We start from the raw sequence: 18,000 nt of genomic DNA, 5'->3' as shown, positions 1-18,000 counted from the left end.
TTTTTTTTTTTTTTTTTAAATGGAGTCTTGCTCTGTCACCCAGGCTGGAGTGCAGTGGCACAGTATTGGCTCACTGCAACCTCCACCTCTTGAGTTCAAGGGATTCTCCTGCCTCAGCCTTCTAAGTATCTGGGATTACAGGCGTGCACCACCATGCCCAGCTAATTTTTTGTATTTTTAGTAGAGACAGGGTTTCACCATGATGGCCAAGCTGGTTTCAAACTCCTGACCTCAGGTGATCCACCCGCCTCGGCCTCCCAAAGTGCCAGGATTACAGGCGTGAGCCACCACTGACAGTTTCTAGAGCACTTTCAGAGACTGTACAATATGATCATGATCAAATTTTGTAATTAAACCTAATGAGGGCTGGGCGCCGTGGCTCACGTCTGTAATCCCAGCACTTTGGGAGGCCAAGGTGGGTGGATCACCTGAGGTCGGGAGTTTGAGACCAGCCTGACCAATATGGAGAAACCCTGTCTCTACTAAAAATACAAAATTAGCCGGGCATGGTAGTGCATGCCTGTAATCCCAGCTACTAAGGAGGCTGAGGCAGGAGAAGCGCTTGAACCCAGGAGGTGGAGGTTGCAGTGAGCCGAGATCGTGCCATTGCACTCCAGCCTGGGCAACAAGAGTGAACTCCATCTCAAAAAAAAAAAAAAAAAAAAAAACCTAACGAGGGCAACAGACACTTCTCAAATAAGAGATGTGTCCATTACAGGGCTCCCCTACTCTTAAGGTACTCACAAGGAGGCAGATAAACTTTTTTTTTTTTCTTTTGAGACGAAGTTTTGAGACAGGCATGCACCACCACGCCCAGCTAATTTTTTTTTTTTTTTTTTAAGAGACAGGGTTTCACCTTGTTGGTGAGGTTGGTCTTAAACCCCTGACCTCAGGTGATCTGCCCGCCTCTGCCTCCCAAAGTGCTGGGATTACAGCCTTGAGCCACTGTGCCTGGCCAGATAAACAGTTTCTTTATTCATCTTCCTCCTCTTCATCTTCCTCTTCCACCTTTTTCCAGGCAACTTTAGCAGGACCCTTTGCATCATCAAACCAACTTTTCTACTTATAGTCAGCAAAATCCTTATACTTTTCCTTCAGCTTTGCTACCTTAGTGATGTCATTTAAGTTATTTCACATCTTACCCAGAAAACCTAGCTTAATAGAATAGGGATAATAGTGCCTGTTTCTTGGGATTGTCATGAGGGTTACATAATGCTGGTATAAGATGCTTTAGCATAGTGTCTGGTACCTAGTAAGTCCCCAGTAAGCATTAGCTACTAAAAGGATAATTTTATTTACTTATTTGAGGTGGAGTCTTGCCCTAGCTCCCAGGCTGTAGTGCAGTGGTGCAATCTTGGCTCATTATAACCAACGTCTCCCGGGTTCAGCCTCCGGAGTTGCTGGGACTACAGGCGCTGGCCACCGCGCCTGGCAAATTTTTTGTATTTTTAGTAGAGACGGGGTTTCACCGTGGTCTCGATCTCTTGACCTCGTGATCCACCCGCCTCGGCCTCCCAAAGTGCTGGGATTACAGGCGTGAGCCACCGCGCCCGGCCTTTTTTTTTTTTTTTTTAAGACGACATCTCACTCCGTCACCCAGGCTGGAGTGCAGTGGCACGATCTCGGCTCACTGTAATCTCTGCCTCCTGAGTTCAAGCGATTCTCCTGCCTCAGCCACCCGAGTAGCTGGGACTACAGGCACGTGCCGCCATGCCCAGCTAGTTTTTGTATTTTTAGTAGATACAGGGTCTCACCATGTTGGCGCTTCTCTCTGCTTTTTAAAACCAACCAAGAAGCAGTGATGAGCTTCTCTATGATAGTCCCCTCTGGCTGCTGATCACCCCACCCTGTCAAACTGCTCTTGACTCCTCTCCTTCCTGGACTAGGAGAGAGGCCACAGTTACTCTGTAAAGATCACATGTAACACGTGTTCCAGCAGCTGAAAAGCACCAATACTCATATCTGGGTTTACACCCCAGTGTTAGAAAGCTTTATTTGGGGCCAGGCACGGTGGGTCATGCTTGTAATCCCAGCACTTGGGGAGGTCAAGGCGGGCAGATCACCTGAGGTCAGGAGTTCAAGACCAGCCTGGCCAACATGGTGAAACCCTGTCTCTACTAAAAATACAAAGATTATCCTGGCGTAGTGGTGCACCCCTGTGGTCCCAGCTACGGGGGAAGCTGAGGCAGGAGAATCACTTGAACTCGGGAGGCGGAGGTTGCATTGAGTTGAGATCGCTCCATTGCACTCCAGCGCGGGCAAAAACAGAGAAACTCTGTCTCAAAAAAAAAAAAAAAAAGCTTTATTTGGTGTTCTGACTTTAGTAACAGCAGCCTTTTTTTTCAATTGCAGTCTTGCTTAGGAACCACAGGATAGACAAAAAGAGGAGCAACAAAAGAGGTTGACTAGGCTGTGGGGCTTTGACCCCACTTATTTCATCCCCTCAGTGGCAGCTCCAATAAATCCTGACCAGATTCAGAGACTAGAGACCACTTTACATTTCTAAATTAATGTTTTACAATAATCCTCGTAGTTATGACCTTTCATAGAACAGGGCTGGGGTTTGTAACATGCTGGAGTTGAACCCAGATCTGTGACTCAAAGCACACTCCTTTTACTACTAGTAAGTCAGCCTCTTAAGCTTGTTTAACCAGAGGTTAAATAATGGCCACAGAAAGCACTGTGGCATATGTTAAGTGCTGGATGCCCCTCCAATCTCCCTCCAAGGACAGGAGTCCTGAGTGTCCTCTGTAGGCATCCATTACTTCAAGACTTTCCAGGACAGTTCAGATTTTAAGAATGTCCCACAGTTATCCCTGGAAGTATACTCCAGCCTGACACCACATGACCTGTTTTGAAAATGTGGTTGGCCAGGCGCAGTGGCTCACGCCTCTAATCCCAGCACTTTGGGAGGCTGAGAGGGGTGAATCGCCTGAGGTCAGGAGGTCGAGATCAGCCTGGCCACAGGATGAAACCCGCCTTTACTAAAACTAATATCAGCTGGGCGTGGTCGCGGACGCCTGTAATCCCAGCTACAGGGGAGGCTGAGTAAGGAGAACAGCTTGAACCCAGGAGGCAGAGGTTGCAGTGAGTCAAGATTGCGCACTGCACTCCTGCCTGGGCGACAAGAGCAAGGCTCCATCTCAAAAACAAGAAAAAGAAAATGTGGCCGCGGCAGGGCGAGGTGGCTCACGCCTGTAATCCCAGCACTTTGGGAGGCCGAGGCGGGTGGATCACCTGGGTCTGGAGTTCGAGACCAGGCTGGCCAACATGGTGAAACCCTGTCTCTACTAAAAACACAAAAATTAGCTGGGCTTGGTGGTGCGCGCCTGTGATCCCGGCTACTCGGGAAGCGGAGGCAGGAGAATCGCTTGAACCCGGGGGCGGAGGTTTGCAGTGAGCCGAGATCGTGTCACTGCACTCCAGCCTGGGTGACAGACTCCGTCTCAAAAAAAAAAAAAAGAAAATGTGGTCGGATACCTATTGGGATCAGCCTCTTCTGGTGGGGTGAGACATGCAGCAGCTCCAGGCCGCGCCCCCAGCACCGACCACGGGTCTCTAAGCATTGGTAAGTGTCGACTGCAGGGCTCATTCTGGGTGGAGGGGCATGATTTATTGGTTCTTTCAGTTCACCACATCCGACTCGCGTCTCGGCCCTGGCCCGCCTTGCGGACCTTAAAGCAATCAGTCCAGGGTTTGGGGGGAACGTGCTCACCCGACGGCAGCTCACAGGACCCCGGAGAGTCCTGGCATGGCATCTCGGTCCGGACTCTCCGCTGGGCCCACGAAGGAGAAAGGCTGCCTCGGATTCCTGCGCCCGAGCCAAGGTCCGGCGCCCACGGAGGCAAGTCCGATCTCACTGTGACCTCCCGCCGGCGCCGCCTTCGCCGCCAACCATCCAGTTCTTCCTCCAGGCCACGTTCTCCTGCGTGGTCGCTGCCTCCTGCAGAGTGGCCAGCAATAGCTGCTGGGTCCTGGCCGCCTCCTCCCTGCTCCGCGGGTCCTGCAGTGGCATCTCCTGAGGGCAGGAGGGGGAGTTCGCAGGAGCTCCAGTCCGGGGCTCTCCACCCGCCCACCCATCCTCAGGAGTACCAGTTGCTTCTACCTTTAACATTTCCTGCTTCCGCCGCTCTCCCGGGGTCACGATAAGGAGGAGCGCGGAGCCCACGCCAGCCCCTGCGCCCAGCAATGCGACCGAGATCAGCATTTTCCGCAAGGAATCCATGGCCGCCTGCACAGCCAGCGGAGCGCCCACCGGAGTTCCCCGCAGCCGCAAGCTGTTGCCGCGCGGTCTCACTACCCCTTCGCGCAGGCTAGAGCGCCCTATAGCAGAAACCATAGATAAGCGGCCGGCTAGAGAGGACCTGCTCAAGGAAAGGTTTAGAATCCGGAGCGCCTGGGTCTCAGGTTTAGCTGAGGGGGTTGAGGGTGTCCAAGAAGTGCTGGCACCAAGGGCTGAGCGCGGGGACCCTGTGTCCTCAATTCCGGGGTGGGATTGCTAGGGGGAGAGTGCATGTCTTCATGGTTGCCGTGGGTTTTATGATTGTCCATTTTTCTGTCTTCCGACGTTTCCCGATCAGTAGAGGCCCGAGCTGTGCTCTGTGGTTTTCTGCAATCACCCGCGCGTTTTCAACACAGCGCATGGAGGGCATCCACACACATACACATCCCTCTCCATCCCCTCAACTTTGGAACAAACACTCAAAGTCAAGTGTACTGGTTGGAGAAATGGGTAATAGTTACTTTAACATTTATTTTACAAACAACCTATTCCTTTTCTCGTCATGGTACACACCTGGTATTGTTTAGGGTTTTTTTGGTTTTGTTCTTCTTGTTAGTGTGTGGGCGTGGTTTTGTTTGTTTCTGGAGACAAGGTCTCGCTCGGTCGCCCAGGGTTGGAGTGCAGTGGCACGATCGTGGCTCGCTGAAGCCTCGACTTCCAGGGCCCAAGCGATCCTCCTGCCTCAACCTCTCGAATAGCTGGGATTACAGGCGTGCACCACCATGCCCGGCTGGTATTGCTTTTTGTTTTGCTTCGTTTTCTTTTTTGCTTTTTGAGACTGAGTCTCATTCTGCTGCCCAGGCTGGAGTACAGTGGCGTGATCTCGGCTCACTGCAAGCTCCGCCTCCCGGGTTAATGCTATTCTCCTGCCTCAGCCTCCCGAGTAGCTGGGACTACAGGCGCCCGCCACCACGGCTGGCTAATTTTTTGTATTTTTACTAGAGAAAGAGTTTCACCATGTAGGTCAGGCTGGTCTCGAACTACTGACCTCGTGATCTGCCCACCTCAGCCTCCCAAGTGCTGGGATTACAGGCGTGAGCCACCGCGCCCAGCTGTTTTGCTTTGTTTTCAACCACTAAAAGGCTGGATTCGTGTAACACATTGAATCCTGCTTTACAGAAGAAAACACCTCTTAGCTGTGTGATTATAGACAAGTTCTTGTGCCCCGGTTTCTGCATCAGAAAATGAAGCTTATAAGAGTACCTGTCTCATAGTTTTAGGATAATTAAATGAGTTATATGTAAAGCAATTAAAACAGCTCCTGACAGGCCGGGCGCGGTGGCTCACGCTTGTAATCCCAGCACTTTGGGAGGCCGAGGCGGGTGGATCACGAGGTCAGGAGATCGAGACCATCCTGGTTAACACAGTGAAACCCCGTCTCTACTAAAAATACAAAAAAATTAGCCGGGCGCGGTGGCGGGCGCCTGTAGTCCCAGCTACTCCGGAGGCTGAGGCAGGAGAATGGCGTGAACCCGGGAGGCGGAGCTTGCAGTGAGCCGAGATCGCGCCACTGCACTCCAGCCTGGGTGAAAGAGTGAGACTCCGTCTCAAAAAAAAAAAAAAAAAAAAAACAGCTCCTGACAAAGAGTAAACACCATATAAATATTCATTAAATAACAAACATACCAGGTTGGGAAAAATCAGTAAGCAAAGGAGTCAGGAAATTCCAAGTTGGTTATCACAACTCTTGGCCCACAGGGCTTTAAATCCAGGTACCCTGTCTCCTACCCTTGCTGCGATCCCAGTGTCTCCAAGGAATAAGTAGAAATAAAGATCCTATCTCACCTCTTGGGCATTTTCCCCTCCCCTGAAAGCCCATAATAGCTTAGCACAGTCAGTGCTTAAGGGGCCAGGCTCCAAAGAAGATTAAAGGAACAGTTTGTGGGGTGCACTGGGCAGCAGTACTCTCCTCTGAGTTCAATCATCTTGCACTCTAAGAATCACCACCATGGCCCTTGTGCCAGGGAGAAGCAAGGAGGATGGGCTTTGGACTAGAAATAGCCCAGGCTCCTCCCAGTACCCAGAAAGTCCCAGGCTGCCCAACCCTCTCTGGGACAGAGGAAAAATTGGCAAGATCGAAGGTCACCAGCACATTCAGGTTAGTACTTCCTCACCCTGTGTCTGGCAGCTGGCTTACCCTCCAATTTGGCCCAACCTCCCTGCTGTCCCTATTCAGGATTTCTCTCAAAAGTCCCATCTGCCGTCTATTGTGGTGGAAGCCACTGAGGTGAATGAAGAGAGTGGGGATCTCCATTTGCCCCATGAGGAGCTGCTGCTGCTCACTGATGGTGAGGAAGAGGATGCTGAGGCCTTCTTCCAAGACCAAAGTGAAGAGCCAGGTGAGGGAGGTGGCTAATTCAGGGGGCCACTGTGATCTGAATGTTCTGGGCAGAGCCAAGATGGAAGTCAGTTACGGTACCTGCATTCAGCAGTGCCAGGCACAGAGCAGGTGCTCAATAAATGTGAAGATGTGGGAGAGAAAAGTCAAGGCAGTTGGCAAAGTTGAAGAATCGTAGAGAGCAGTTCTGGTATCAGAATGGGTGCCATCCTTTAATCTGTACTTTTTTTTTCTTTTTGAGACTGAGTATCGCTATGTCGCCCAGGCTGGAGTGCAGTGGCGCAATCTCAGCTCACTGCAAGCTCTGCCTCCCGGGTTCACGCCATTCTCCTGCCTCAGCCTCCCAAGCTGGCCAGTCTTGGGGTTATTTTATCTCTTCCCGCAGCAATGTAAATGTTTCAAAAGTACAGATTAAGGCTGGGCGCCGTGGCTCACGCCTGTAACCCCAGCACTTTGGAAGGCCAAGGGGGGCGGATCATGAGGTCAGAAGATCGAGACCATCCTGGCTAACACGGTGAAATCCTGTCTCTACTAAAAATACAAGAAATTAGCCAGGCGTGGTGGCAGGCGCCTGTAGTCCCAGCTACTCGGGAGGCAGGAGAATGGTGTGAACCTGGGACGCGGAGTTTGCAGTAAGCTGAGATCCCGCCACTGCACTCCAGCCTGGGCAAGAGCCAGACTCCACCTCACAGGCTGGATGGGTGCAGCAGCAAGCTGCAGCTTATCCTGGCCCATTGCAGCTTCGACCTCCCAGGGTTCAAGCAGTCCTCCCAGCTCAGCCTCCTGAGTAGTTCGAACTACATGCCTGTGCCACTATCCTGGGCTAATTTGTTTTTGTAGAGTTAGGGGTGTCACTTTATTGCCAGGGCTCAAGCAATCTGCCCACCTTGGCCTCCCAAAGTGCTGATTATAGGTATGAGCCAGCATGCCTGGCCTAGTTTTGTAATTTGATAATTTAAGAGTAATATTTTTCTCCCCTCTCTTCCTCCATCCCAGGCTGGACTTGGAGCCCACAGGACCCTAAAAGTCCTTTAAGAACATTTAACGCTGGACTCAGCTGGGGGCAGGACCAGAATGATGAAGATGCTTGCTGGATTCTTGAGGACACAGTGTCTGGAAGCCAGCAACCACTGTCCCTTCTGGGACTCACCAACAGACTCCTGTGTTTGTAGAAGCGGCTTTGTGGTATATTCCCATCTCCTGCCTCCTAATAGCTTTGAGGGTTAAGTATTGTTCCCTCTCCCTCAAATATCTCATCCAGGTTTATGAAGCTCCTTATACCCATCCTCTCACAATGTCCTTTTACAGGTGAGAAAAATGAGGCTTACAGGTTAGGCCACTAGATTATACAAGTCAGTCAGCGCAGGGGTTTGGATTCAGTTCCTGTCTGCTGCTTTTAGGAGCTCCAGTTAGTTGAAACTGGGGAATGACCCACTTGTACCTTCTCTTTTCAGCATTCATCTTGTGCTAAACATTGCACACATCATTATATGTAATCCCCATAGCTCCAGGTTATTCCCACTCTGCAGATGAGTAAACTGGGGAACAGAAACATTCAGCAATATGGCACCCAGCTAGTAAATGTGGAAGCCAGGACTCAAATTCTCACTTCGCAGCCAGATAGCTTGCAAAGACAGTTCTTCAGCCCTCTCCTTGCCCACAGAAATACTAGTCAGGACTACTAAAATGTCTTTAATGAGAGCCTTGAATCAAGTAAGCAAAGTAGGTGATGCCCTTGAACGGGCCTAGCTCCTGCACAGTCACAGTCCAGCCACGGGACCCTTGTTCCAGGCAGGGCAGTCGCACATCAGGGTCCTCATCTGAGAACTGAATCAGGGTCCCCTGAGGGTTTAGAACCGTCAAGCATTCTGATAGCAGCTGGTAAGCCCTAGGCAAACCTCCCCGGGCAACAGCATCCCAGGTGCCCTTGTCCAGCAGTAGTTGGAAAGAGCCTGAAGAAGCCACAGCCCCCAGGTTCTGGGCATCGGCATCCATGAAGTGGAGGCTGGAGGCAGGGTGCCCAGGGCATAGAGGTGTTTGGCCTGGGCCACCCTCCAGGAGGCTGTTCATGTGGGCCACAGCCACAGGAGAAAAGTCCACCCCCAGCACATCCACTGGGTGTGGAGATTTGGTGTAGAGGCCTGTACATAGGCTGGAGGTCCCACAGCCCACATCCAGCACTCGCAGAGGACTGGCAGCCCGTGCCTCCTGCAGCAACGGCAGTAGGAGCCCCTGAACTTCCTCGTATCCAAAGAACCAGTCGAAGGTGGGGACAGTGCCCAAACGAGGCTGGGCATGCAGCCGATCCCAGAGACAGCGGTCCCCCAGGCAGCTATCAGCCAGTGAGCCTGTGGGCACGGTTGGAGGGTGTCACTTGGTCTATCTTGCCACTGCAAAAACGGCGCATATACACACTGGGGTTTTTTTGAGACAGGTTCTCACTCTGTGACCCAGGGTGGAGTGCAGTGGCACAATCATGGCTCACTGAAGCCTCCACCTCAGCCTCCTGAGTAGCTAGAACTATAGGCGCCATCATGCCCGGTTAATTTTTTTTTGTAGACGAGGTCTCGCTATGTTGCCCTAGGCTGGTCTGGAACTCCTGGGCCAAGCGCTCTGCCGGCCTTGGCCTGGCAAAGTGTTAGGATTACAGCCATGAGCCACCGCGCACGGCCCACCGTAGGGTTTGAGAATCACAATTTCGGGGACTACACTCCTGAGTCAGGAGGAACCCACCTTGCCCTTCCCATTCTGCCCCCACCTCCCTACCCGCAAAGGGGCGGCACGTCCCGATCATCAGGCTCGGCAAGTGGAGCATTCGACGCAGCGCGGCCATCTGGAGGTTCGGGGAAGTTCGACCAGAGAACCTTATGTGAAGCGTCCACCCTACTCCAGCCAGAGGCCTGAGATCCAGGGGAAAATCTGCAAATTCCGCGTAGCGAAAGGCAGCGTACAGCTTCCCCGAACTCTGCAGTCTCGGAAAAAACAACGCGCACACAGACTGACTATGGTAGGAACGGCCTCTATTGGCTGCAGCGGAAGTGGAAGAGGGTATACAGCGTCCGCAGACCTGAAATCAAATGACAAAATGTGAGCACCCTGATGGAGGAGCCAGCTGGATCTCGATTGTCCTCCGAGATTCCCAGTGTCCCGACGCTTGAGGATAGAACCAGCGGATGGGAAGCCGCCAGCACCGAAGACATGACGCCGAGGGGGTCAGAGCCCTTTCCCTCTTCCTCCGTACATTACGGGGAGCGGTACCACAAGCCCGATCCCCGCCAAGAAAAGGAGGGTCCTGAGGCCCCGCCCAGGGCCTTCCATCCGGCACCTCTACTCCTCCCGGCACCCCCACCACTCCCAGCCGCCCACTCTGGCTACTACAGCAAAAACCACACTTACCAGCTAACCGCCCTCCGAAAGACCTCTAGCACCGCGGAGCTCCTTTATATAGCCTAAAGACCCGCCCCCGAGTTGCGATTGGCCCGCGGAAGGCCGGGGCGGAGCCTCGCGGATCCGGCACTGAGCGGAAGTACGGACCGTGAACTGGCGTGGAATAGCGACTATGGGAGCTCCCGGGGGAAAGATCAACCGGCCCCGAACGGTGACTGTGTGGGGGCCGCGACTTTGTTTCCTCAAGCCTCCCCGAGCTCTTTTATCTCGCACGAGATGGGATCAATGGGGGGCCGGGGTTGCCTGGTGGAGGGGCTCCAGGTCGCGGCGAGCCCACTCCATCTGATTCGCATCTTTCTCCCCGGCAGGAGCTGAAGAAGAAGCTGTTCAAACGCCGGCGGGTGTTGAATCGGGAGCGGCGTCTGAGGCACCGGGTGGTCGGGGCTGTGATAGACCAAGGGCTGATCACGCGGCACCACCTCAAGAAGCGGGCGTGAGTACTAGACCCTCTTCCTGTTGGTCGTCCCCACCAAGTCTTCCCTGCTCCCTGCAGAGCTCCGGAGCAGCTTCACCTCTCAGCTCACCTCCTTGTGCACTGACGCTTATGCGGGGAATGTCTGTCGGCTGTTAGTTTCTAAGCTCTGCTAGCCTCTCACAATACCTGTAGCAGACAACCTTTCTTTGGGTTTTGGATTCTGTTAAGAATCCCAGGACAGCTGGGGGCGGTGGCTCACACCTGTAATCCCAGCACTTTGGGAGGCTGAGGCGGGCGGATCACCTGAGGTCGGGATTTGGAGACCAGCCTGACCAATACGGTGAAACCCCGTCTCTGCTAAAAATACAAAAATTAGCCTTGGCCGGGCGCGGTGGCTCACGCCTATAATCCCAGCACTTTGGGAGGCCGAGGCGGGCGGATCACGAGGTCAGGAGATCGAGACCATCCTGGCTAACACGGTGAAACCCAGTCTCTACTAAAAATACAAAAAATTAGCCGGGCGAGGTGGTGGGCGCCTGTAGTCCCAGCTACGCGGGAGGTTGAGGCAGGAGAATGGCGTGAACCCCGGGGGGCGGAGCCTGTAGTGAGCCGAGATCGCGCCACTGTACTCCAGCCTGGGTGAAAGAGCGAAACTCCGTCTCAAAAACAAAAACAAAAACAAAAAATTAGCCGTGCGTGGTGGCCGGCACCTGTAGCCCAGCTACACGGGAGGCTGAGGCAGGAGAATTGCTTGAACCTGGGAGGCGGAGGTTGCAGCGAGCAAGCGCCACTGCACTTCAGCCTGGGCGACACAGTGAGACTCTGTCTCAAAAAAAAAAAAAGAAGAAGAAGAAGAAGAAGATCAGGAAATCTGTTGACTCTCCACTCTCCAAATAATGTTATACATTCACATAGATTTTTATAAGTAAACTTATTTTTACATACAGAAAAGTGCACACATAGGCGCATAAAACTCGATGAATTTTCCCAAAGGTACTCATAGGGTTTCACTTGTAAGTTTCAAGGCCTCCTGTGTCTTGAGGAAGAGTTCCCATCCCGTTAATTACTTTCTATGTCCTTTCTTTCTTTCTTTTTTCTTTTTTGAGACAGAGTCTCCCTCTGTTGCCCAGGCTGGAGTGAAGTGGTGTGATCTTGGCTCACTGCAACCCCTGCCTCCTGGGTTTAAGCTATTCTCCTGCCTCAGCCTCCCAAGTAGCTGGGATTACAGGCGCTCACCACTGCACCCGGATAATTTTTGTATTTTTAGTAAAGACAGGGTTTCACCATGTTGGCCAGGCTGGTCTTGAACTCCTGACTCAGGTGATCCGCCCACCTCGGCCTCCCAAAGTGTTGGGATTACAGGCATGAGCCACCGCCCCCGATCTATGTCCTTTCATTAGCTTCTTCAATGTAAATATTTAGGGTTTCTATTACTATTTATATTTATTTAATACTTTTTCTACAGCCAGAACTATTTGTGTGACCTCGGTTGGTTCAGGTTCACCTAGCTATCTTTATTTCCACTTACTCATCAGGTCCAGTGCACGTGCCAACATTACTCTGTCAGGGAAGAAGCGCAGAAAACTCCTCCAGCAGATCCGGCTTGCCCAGAAAGAGAAGGCAGCCATGGAAGGTGAGGCTGGGACAGAGGTGGGTGAGGGGAATCCTGGATTTATTTGGGTTAATACTTCCTTCTTCCCTTTACTCAGTGGAAGCCCCTTCAAAGCCAGCCAGGACTAGTGAACCACAGCTCAAAAGGCAAAAGAAGACAAAAGCCCCCCAGGATGTAGAAATGAAGGACCTTGAAGATGAGAGCTAAACCTCTTCCACTAGAAGATTCTCAACTGGAGCCAGCCTTCAGACTCAGTGGTTGTTTCAGAGGACTTTGACAAAAGCAGTGCCCCTTTTCACTCTCCAGATTTCCTCCTGCCTAATGGCCTACTGACCTCCCCTAGAGGGATGTCTTTGGGAGGGAAGAAGGTATAGAAGAAAGATTGGAGAAGGGCCTCTCTAGCAGTCAACTCCATTTGTAATAAAGCCCTAGCACTCTGAGATGTGTGTGATTAAATGTAGGAATGGGGATGGGTCATGAAAAGATTGGTGAGTATGGAAACAAGACAGTGAGGAAGCAGTACCCACAGCTTCCTTGTGCAAATGCAACAAGATGCCAGCCTCTGCCCTCAAGAGTGGTGGTGCCTGGCCAGGTGCAGTGGCTCACGCCTATAATCCCAGCACTTTGGGAAGCCGAGGCAGGTGGATCACCTGAGGTCACAAGTTCGAGACCAGCCTGGCTAACCCCGTTTATACTAAAAATACAAAAAATTAGCCAGGCATGGTGGTGCACACCTGTAATCCCAGTTACTTGGAGGCTGAGGCAGGAGAATTGCTTGAACCTGGGAGGCAGAGGTTGCCTACAGGGGTATTGCTTGAGGCCAGGAACTCAAGGCTGTAGTGTACTATGATCTCATCTGTCTCCTTAGCGAGTGATACTTTCCATTTATGACAAAGATACAGATTATTTGAGAAGTTGAAGTTACAGTGAGCCAAGATTGTGCCACTGCACTCCAGCCTGGGCAACAGAGTGAGCCATTGTCTCGAAAAATATAGATAATTGTAGGGATGGCAGAGGTAAAGGTCCTGATACCAGTTCTGCCACTGCCCCTGTGTGACTAAGGTAGGCAAGACCCCTTACCTACCTTAAAAATTAAAATGTTTTCATTTTAATTATATATATATATATATATATTTATTTATTTATTTATTTTTTGAGACAGTCTCACACTATAGCCCGGGCTGGAGTGCAATGGCATAATCTCGGCTCACTGCAACCTCTGCCTCCCGGATTCAAGCAATTCTCCTGCCTCAGCCTCCCGAGTAGCCGGGATTACAGGCGCCTGCCACCAGGCCTGGCTTATTTTTTGTATTTTTTAGTAGAGACGGGGTTTCACTATGTTGGCCAGGCTGGTCTTCAACTCCTGACCCTGTGATCTTCCCACATCGGCCTCCCAACGTGCTGGGATTACAGGCATGAGCCACCGCGCCTGGCCTGTGTTTTTTATATGTATATGTTTCATATGTATGTATGTATTTATATGTATTTTATTGCTTTATAAGCATCAGGGTCTGTTGCCCAGGCTGGAGTGCAGTGGTATAGTCTCAGATCACTGTAGCCTTGATCTCCTGGGCTCAAACAATCCTCACACCTCAGCCTCCTGAGTAGCTGGGACTACAGGCACACACCACTACCCCTGACTGATTTTTTTTTTTTCTGGGACGGAGTCTCACTCTGTTGCCCAGGCTGGAGTGCAGTGGTGGGATCTCGGCTCACTGCAAACTCCGCCTCCTGGTTTCGTGCCATTCTCCCACCTCAGCCTCCCAAGTAGCTGGGACTACAGGTGCCCGCCACCTCGCCTGGCTAATTTTTTGTAATTTTAGTAGAGACGGGGTTTCACCGTGTTAGCCAGGATGGTCTTGATCTCCTGACCTCGTAATCCACCCGCCTTGGTCTCCCAGAGTGCTGGGATTACAGGCGTGAGCCACCGCGCCTGGCCCACCCCTGACTAATTTTAAAAAATTTTCTGTAGAAACGGAGTTTTACCCAGGCTGGTCTCAAACCCCTGGACTCAAGCAATCCACACACCTTAGCCTCCCAAACTGCTAGGATGTAATAAAAAAAAAAAAAAAAAAAAAACTTTCAGCAAAGAGATTAGTAAAATGAGCCCCCATATATGGGGGGCTCTACTTAGATTTACCAGTTATTAACATCGTGCTACACTTGTGTATCTGCATTTTTCTTGTCCTTATTGAATTAAATCCTTTGAAAGTCAAATATAGACAACATGAAACCTTACTCCTAAGGACATCCTTCTATGTAGCCAAAATACTGTAGTCATAGCTAAGACATTTAACATTGATTAAATACCTAATATGTATTTTTTTTTTTTTTTTTTTTTTTTGAGACGGAGTCTCGCTCTTTCACCCAGGCTGGAGTGCAGTGGCGCTATCTCGGCTCACTGCAGGCTCCGCCCCCCGGGGTTCACGCCATTCTCCTGCCTCAGCCTCCCGCGTAGCTGGGACTACAGGCGCCTGCCACCTCGCCCGGCTAATTTTTTGTATTTTTAGTAGAAACTGGGTTTCACCGTGTTAGCCAGGATGGTCTCGATCTCCTGACCTCGTGATCCGCCCGCCTCGGCCTCCCAAAGTGCTGGGATTACAGGCGTGAGCCACCGCGCCCGGCCTCCTAATATGTATTTTTTATTTTATTTTATTTTATTTTGATATGGAGTCTCCCTCTGTCGCCAGGCTGGAGTGCAGTGGTGTGATCTTGGCTCACTGCAACCTCCGCCTCCTATATTCAAGGGATTTTCCTGCCGCAGCCTCCCGAGTAGCTGGGACTATAGGCGCCAGCCACCATGCCAAGCTAATTTTTGTATTTTTAGTAGAGCGGGGTTTCACCATGTTGGCCAGGATGGTCTCGAAGTCTGACCTCAGCTGATCTTCCCACCTCAGCCTCCCAAAGTGCTGGGATTACAGGCGTGAGCCACTGCACCGGCCATTTTTCTGTATTTTTAGTAGAGGTGGAGTTTCACCATATTGGCCAGGCTGGTCTTGAACTCCTGACCTCAAATGATCCACTCACCTCGGCTTCCCAAAGTGTTGGGATTACAGGTGTGAGCCACCGTGCCTGGCCCACCCAATGGTTTAGTAGCCATGATGATCTTTACCTGAATTAGTTATTACTGTGTTACAAAATGGTGATTTTCCAATACTGTCATTCATTCATTCATATTATTCCTATGACATTCTATAAAGAAGAGCCCAGGCCATGCATGGTGGCTCACTCCTGTAATCCCAGCACTATGGGCAGCTGAGGCCAGGGGATCACCTGAGGTCAGGAGTTCAAGACCAGCCTGTCCAACATGGTGAAACCCCGTCTCTACTGAAAATACAAAAAATTAGTCGGGTGTGGTGGCCTGCACCTGTAGTCTCAGCTACTCGGGAGGCTGAGGCAGAAGAATCACTTGAACCTGGGAAGGGGAGGTTGCAGTGAGCTGAGATCGTGCCACTGCACTGCAGCCTGGGTGACAGAGCAAGACTTTTCAACAACAAAAAAGAAGAGCCCTGCCCCTTTTTTATTATCACTATGAATTTACAGATTTTTTCCAATGTTATAATTTATTCCTAACACTTTTTCATGCTGAAATTATGACAAGTTTGGCAAATGATAGCTTCTTCAAATTGGTCCCTAAGTCCATGTGACACAACCACAGTATTTGAGCACTTCATTGCTTTCTGGCACAATAACATATTCCAGACTCACCTATTACTTTCCCTGTCTAAGAACTTGGAGTCAGCAATTTCACTAGTGAAAAAGCATTATGTCCAGTTGTTTTCCCTGTGCAATATTTCACTTAATGTTCAGTGGTTTTTGTTTTCTTTTCTTTTTTTTTTTTGAGACGGAGTCTCGCTCTCTTGCCCAGGCTGGAGTGATTCTCCTGCCTCAGCCTCTCAAGTAGCTGGGATTACTGGGATTACAGGTGCATGCCACCAAACCCGGCTGATTTCTGTGTTTTTACTAGAGACAGGGTTTCACCATGTTGGCCAGGCTGGCCTCGAACTCCTGACTTCAGGTAATCCACCCACCTCAGCCTCCCAAAGTGCTGGTATTACAGGTGTGAGCCACCACGACTGGCCTTGTTTGTTTTCTTGAGACGTAGTTTCTGTCACCCAGGCTGGAGTGCAATGGCACGATCACTGCTTATTGCACCCTGGACCTCCTGGGCTCAGGCAATCCTCCCACCTCATCCTCCCAGGTAGCTGGGACTACAGGTGCATGCCATCATGGCCAGCAAAGTTATTTATTTATTTATTTATTTTGAGACAGAGTGTTGCTCTGTCACCCAGGCTGTAGTGCAGTGGCTCAATCTCAGCTCACTGCAACCTCCGCCTCCCAGGTTCAAGCGATTCTCCTGCCTCAGCCTCCTGAGTAGCTGGGATTACAGGCGCACGCCACCACACCCAGCTAAGTTTTTGTATTTTCAGTAGAGATGGGGTTGCACCATGTTAGCCAGGATGGTCTCAATCTCCTGACCTTGTGATCTGCCCGCCTTGGCCTCCCAAAGTGCTAGGATTACAGGCGTGAGCCACTGTGCCTGGCCTTATTTATTTTTTTTGAGATGGAGTCTTGCCCTGTTGCCCAGGCTGGAATGCAATGGCATGATCTCGGCTCACTGCAACCTCCGCCTCCCGGGTTAGAGCGATTCTCCTGTCTCAGCCTCTCGAGTAGGGGGGATTACAGGCATGCGCCACCACGCCCGGCTAAGTTTTTTTATCTTTAGTAGAGACAGGGTTTCGTCATGTTGGCCAGGATGGTCTCTGATCATGAAGGAGATCAGACTTCGTGATCTGCCTGCCTTGGCCTCCCAAAGTGCTGGGATTACAAGTGTGAGCCACCATGCCTGGCCGTTTTTTATTTTTTGTAGACATGGCTTCGCCATTTTGCCTAGGCTGGCCTCCAACTCCTGGGCTCAAGTGATCCACCCGCATCGGTCTCCCAAAGTGTTGGGATTACAGGCATGAGCCACCACGCCCGGCTAATGTCCAGTTTTAAACACTGGAAAAGTATTCTTTCAACATTGAACTGGCCGGTTGTGATGGCCCACGCCTGTAATCCCAGCACTTTGGGAGACTGAGGTGGGCGGATTACTTGGGGTCGGGAGTTTTAGAGCACCCTGGCTAACATGATGAAACCCTGTCTCTACTAACAATACTAAAACTAGCTGGGTGTGGCGGCACATGCCTGTAGTCTCAGCTACTTAGGAGGCTAAGGCAGGAGAATCGCTTGAATCTGGAACGCAGAGGTTGCAGTGAGCCGAGATTGTGCCACTGCACTCCAACCTGGGCGACAGAGCGAGACTCTGTCTCAAAAAAAAAAAAAAAAAAAAGAAGGCCGGGCGCGGTGGCTCAAGCCTGTAATCCCAGCACTTTGAGAGGCCGAGGCTCGCGAATCACAAAGTCAACATCCTGGCTAACACGGCGAAACCCCGTCTCTACTAAAAATACAAAAAAATTAGCCGGGCGCGGTGGCGGGCGCCTGTAGTCCCAGCTGCTCAGGAGGCTGAGGCAGGAGAATGGCGTGAACCCGGGAGGCGGAGCTTGCAGTGAGCCGAGATCGCGCCACTGCACTGGGCGACAGAGCAAGATTCCATCTCAAAAAAAAAAAAAAAAAGAAATTGAACTGTGTTCAGATGCAGTAAGGAAAGGAGAGGAGGAGATAGGAAAGAGAAAGAAAGACATTTTCAACAGCTTGGCATGCTCAATCCTTAATAGTTTTGTTCTCTCTGTGCCTAACAGGGAAAAGTAGCTTATTGTGTTCTAGGAGCTGTTAGAAGTCGAGTGTAGCTCTCGCCTGTAATACCAGCACTTTGGGAGGCCAAGGCGGGCGGATCACGAAATCAGGAGATTCAGACCATCCTGGTTAACACGGTGAAACCCTGTCTCTACTAAAAATACAAAAAA

At 51.1% G+C, this 18,000-nt stretch overlaps 3 protein-coding genes and 1 non-coding gene across 6 annotated transcripts; 2 read left to right on the top strand and 2 right to left on the bottom strand.

The window, feature by feature from the left end:
- Positions 1-5,844: 5,844 nt before the first annotated feature.
- On the top strand, positions 5,845-7,967 carry LBHD1 (LBH domain containing 1). Its single transcript, XM_032153117.2, is given in 5 exon segments — positions 5,845-6,380; positions 6,459-6,621; positions 7,617-7,728; positions 7,730-7,844; positions 7,846-7,967. Coding segments are annotated over 5 exon segments (627 nt in total). The 5' UTR covers positions 5,845-6,230; the 3' UTR covers positions 7,933-7,967.
- Positions 7,968-8,297: 330 nt separating this feature from the next.
- CSKMT (citrate synthase lysine methyltransferase) lies at positions 8,298-10,028 on the bottom strand. 2 transcript variants are annotated; one of them, XM_032153116.1, is made up of 3 exons: positions 10,017-10,028; positions 9,387-9,687; positions 8,298-8,968 (listed from the first exon to the last, which is right to left on the bottom strand). In XM_032153116.1, exons 2-3 carry the CDS (start codon positions 9,451-9,453, stop codon positions 8,313-8,315), a joined length of 723 nt encoding a protein of 240 aa, XP_032009007.1. In that variant the 5' UTR covers positions 9,454-9,687; positions 10,017-10,028; the 3' UTR covers positions 8,298-8,312. The 2 variants fall into 2 exon arrangements, 1 of the variants encoding a protein (XP_032009007.1); XR_009213542.1 differs by lacking the exon at positions 10,017-10,028 and having other exon boundaries at positions 8,826-9,010; positions 9,387-9,993.
- On the bottom strand, positions 9,761-9,909 carry LOC116470053 (small nucleolar RNA SNORA57). Its single transcript, XR_004248483.1, has one exon. It is a non-coding gene; the product is annotated as a small nucleolar RNA SNORA57 (small nucleolar RNA).
- A 61-nt stretch (positions 10,029-10,089) lies between the features above and the next one.
- CUNH11orf98 (chromosome unknown C11orf98 homolog) lies at positions 10,090-12,534 on the top strand. Of its 2 annotated transcripts, none has more exons than XM_058438824.1 (4): positions 10,090-10,224; positions 10,385-10,500; positions 12,018-12,115; positions 12,192-12,534. In XM_058438824.1, exons 1-4 carry the CDS (start codon positions 10,180-10,182, stop codon positions 12,299-12,301), a joined length of 369 nt encoding a protein of 122 aa, XP_058294807.1. In that variant the 5' UTR covers positions 10,090-10,179; the 3' UTR covers positions 12,302-12,534. The 2 variants fall into 2 exon arrangements, with proteins under 2 accessions (XP_058294807.1, XP_032009009.1); XM_032153118.2 differs by having other exon boundaries at positions 10,122-10,218; positions 10,376-10,500.
- The last annotated feature ends 5,466 nt before the right edge of the window (positions 12,535-18,000 follow it).

Source organism: Hylobates moloch, unplaced genomic scaffold (assembly GCF_009828535.3).
Source record: "Hylobates moloch isolate HMO894 unplaced genomic scaffold, HMol_V3 SCAFFOLD_5, whole genome shotgun sequence".
Classification (NCBI taxonomy): Eukaryota; Metazoa; Chordata; class Mammalia; order Primates; family Hylobatidae; genus Hylobates; species Hylobates moloch.
This window is presented reverse-complemented; position numbering and strand designations above follow the sequence as displayed.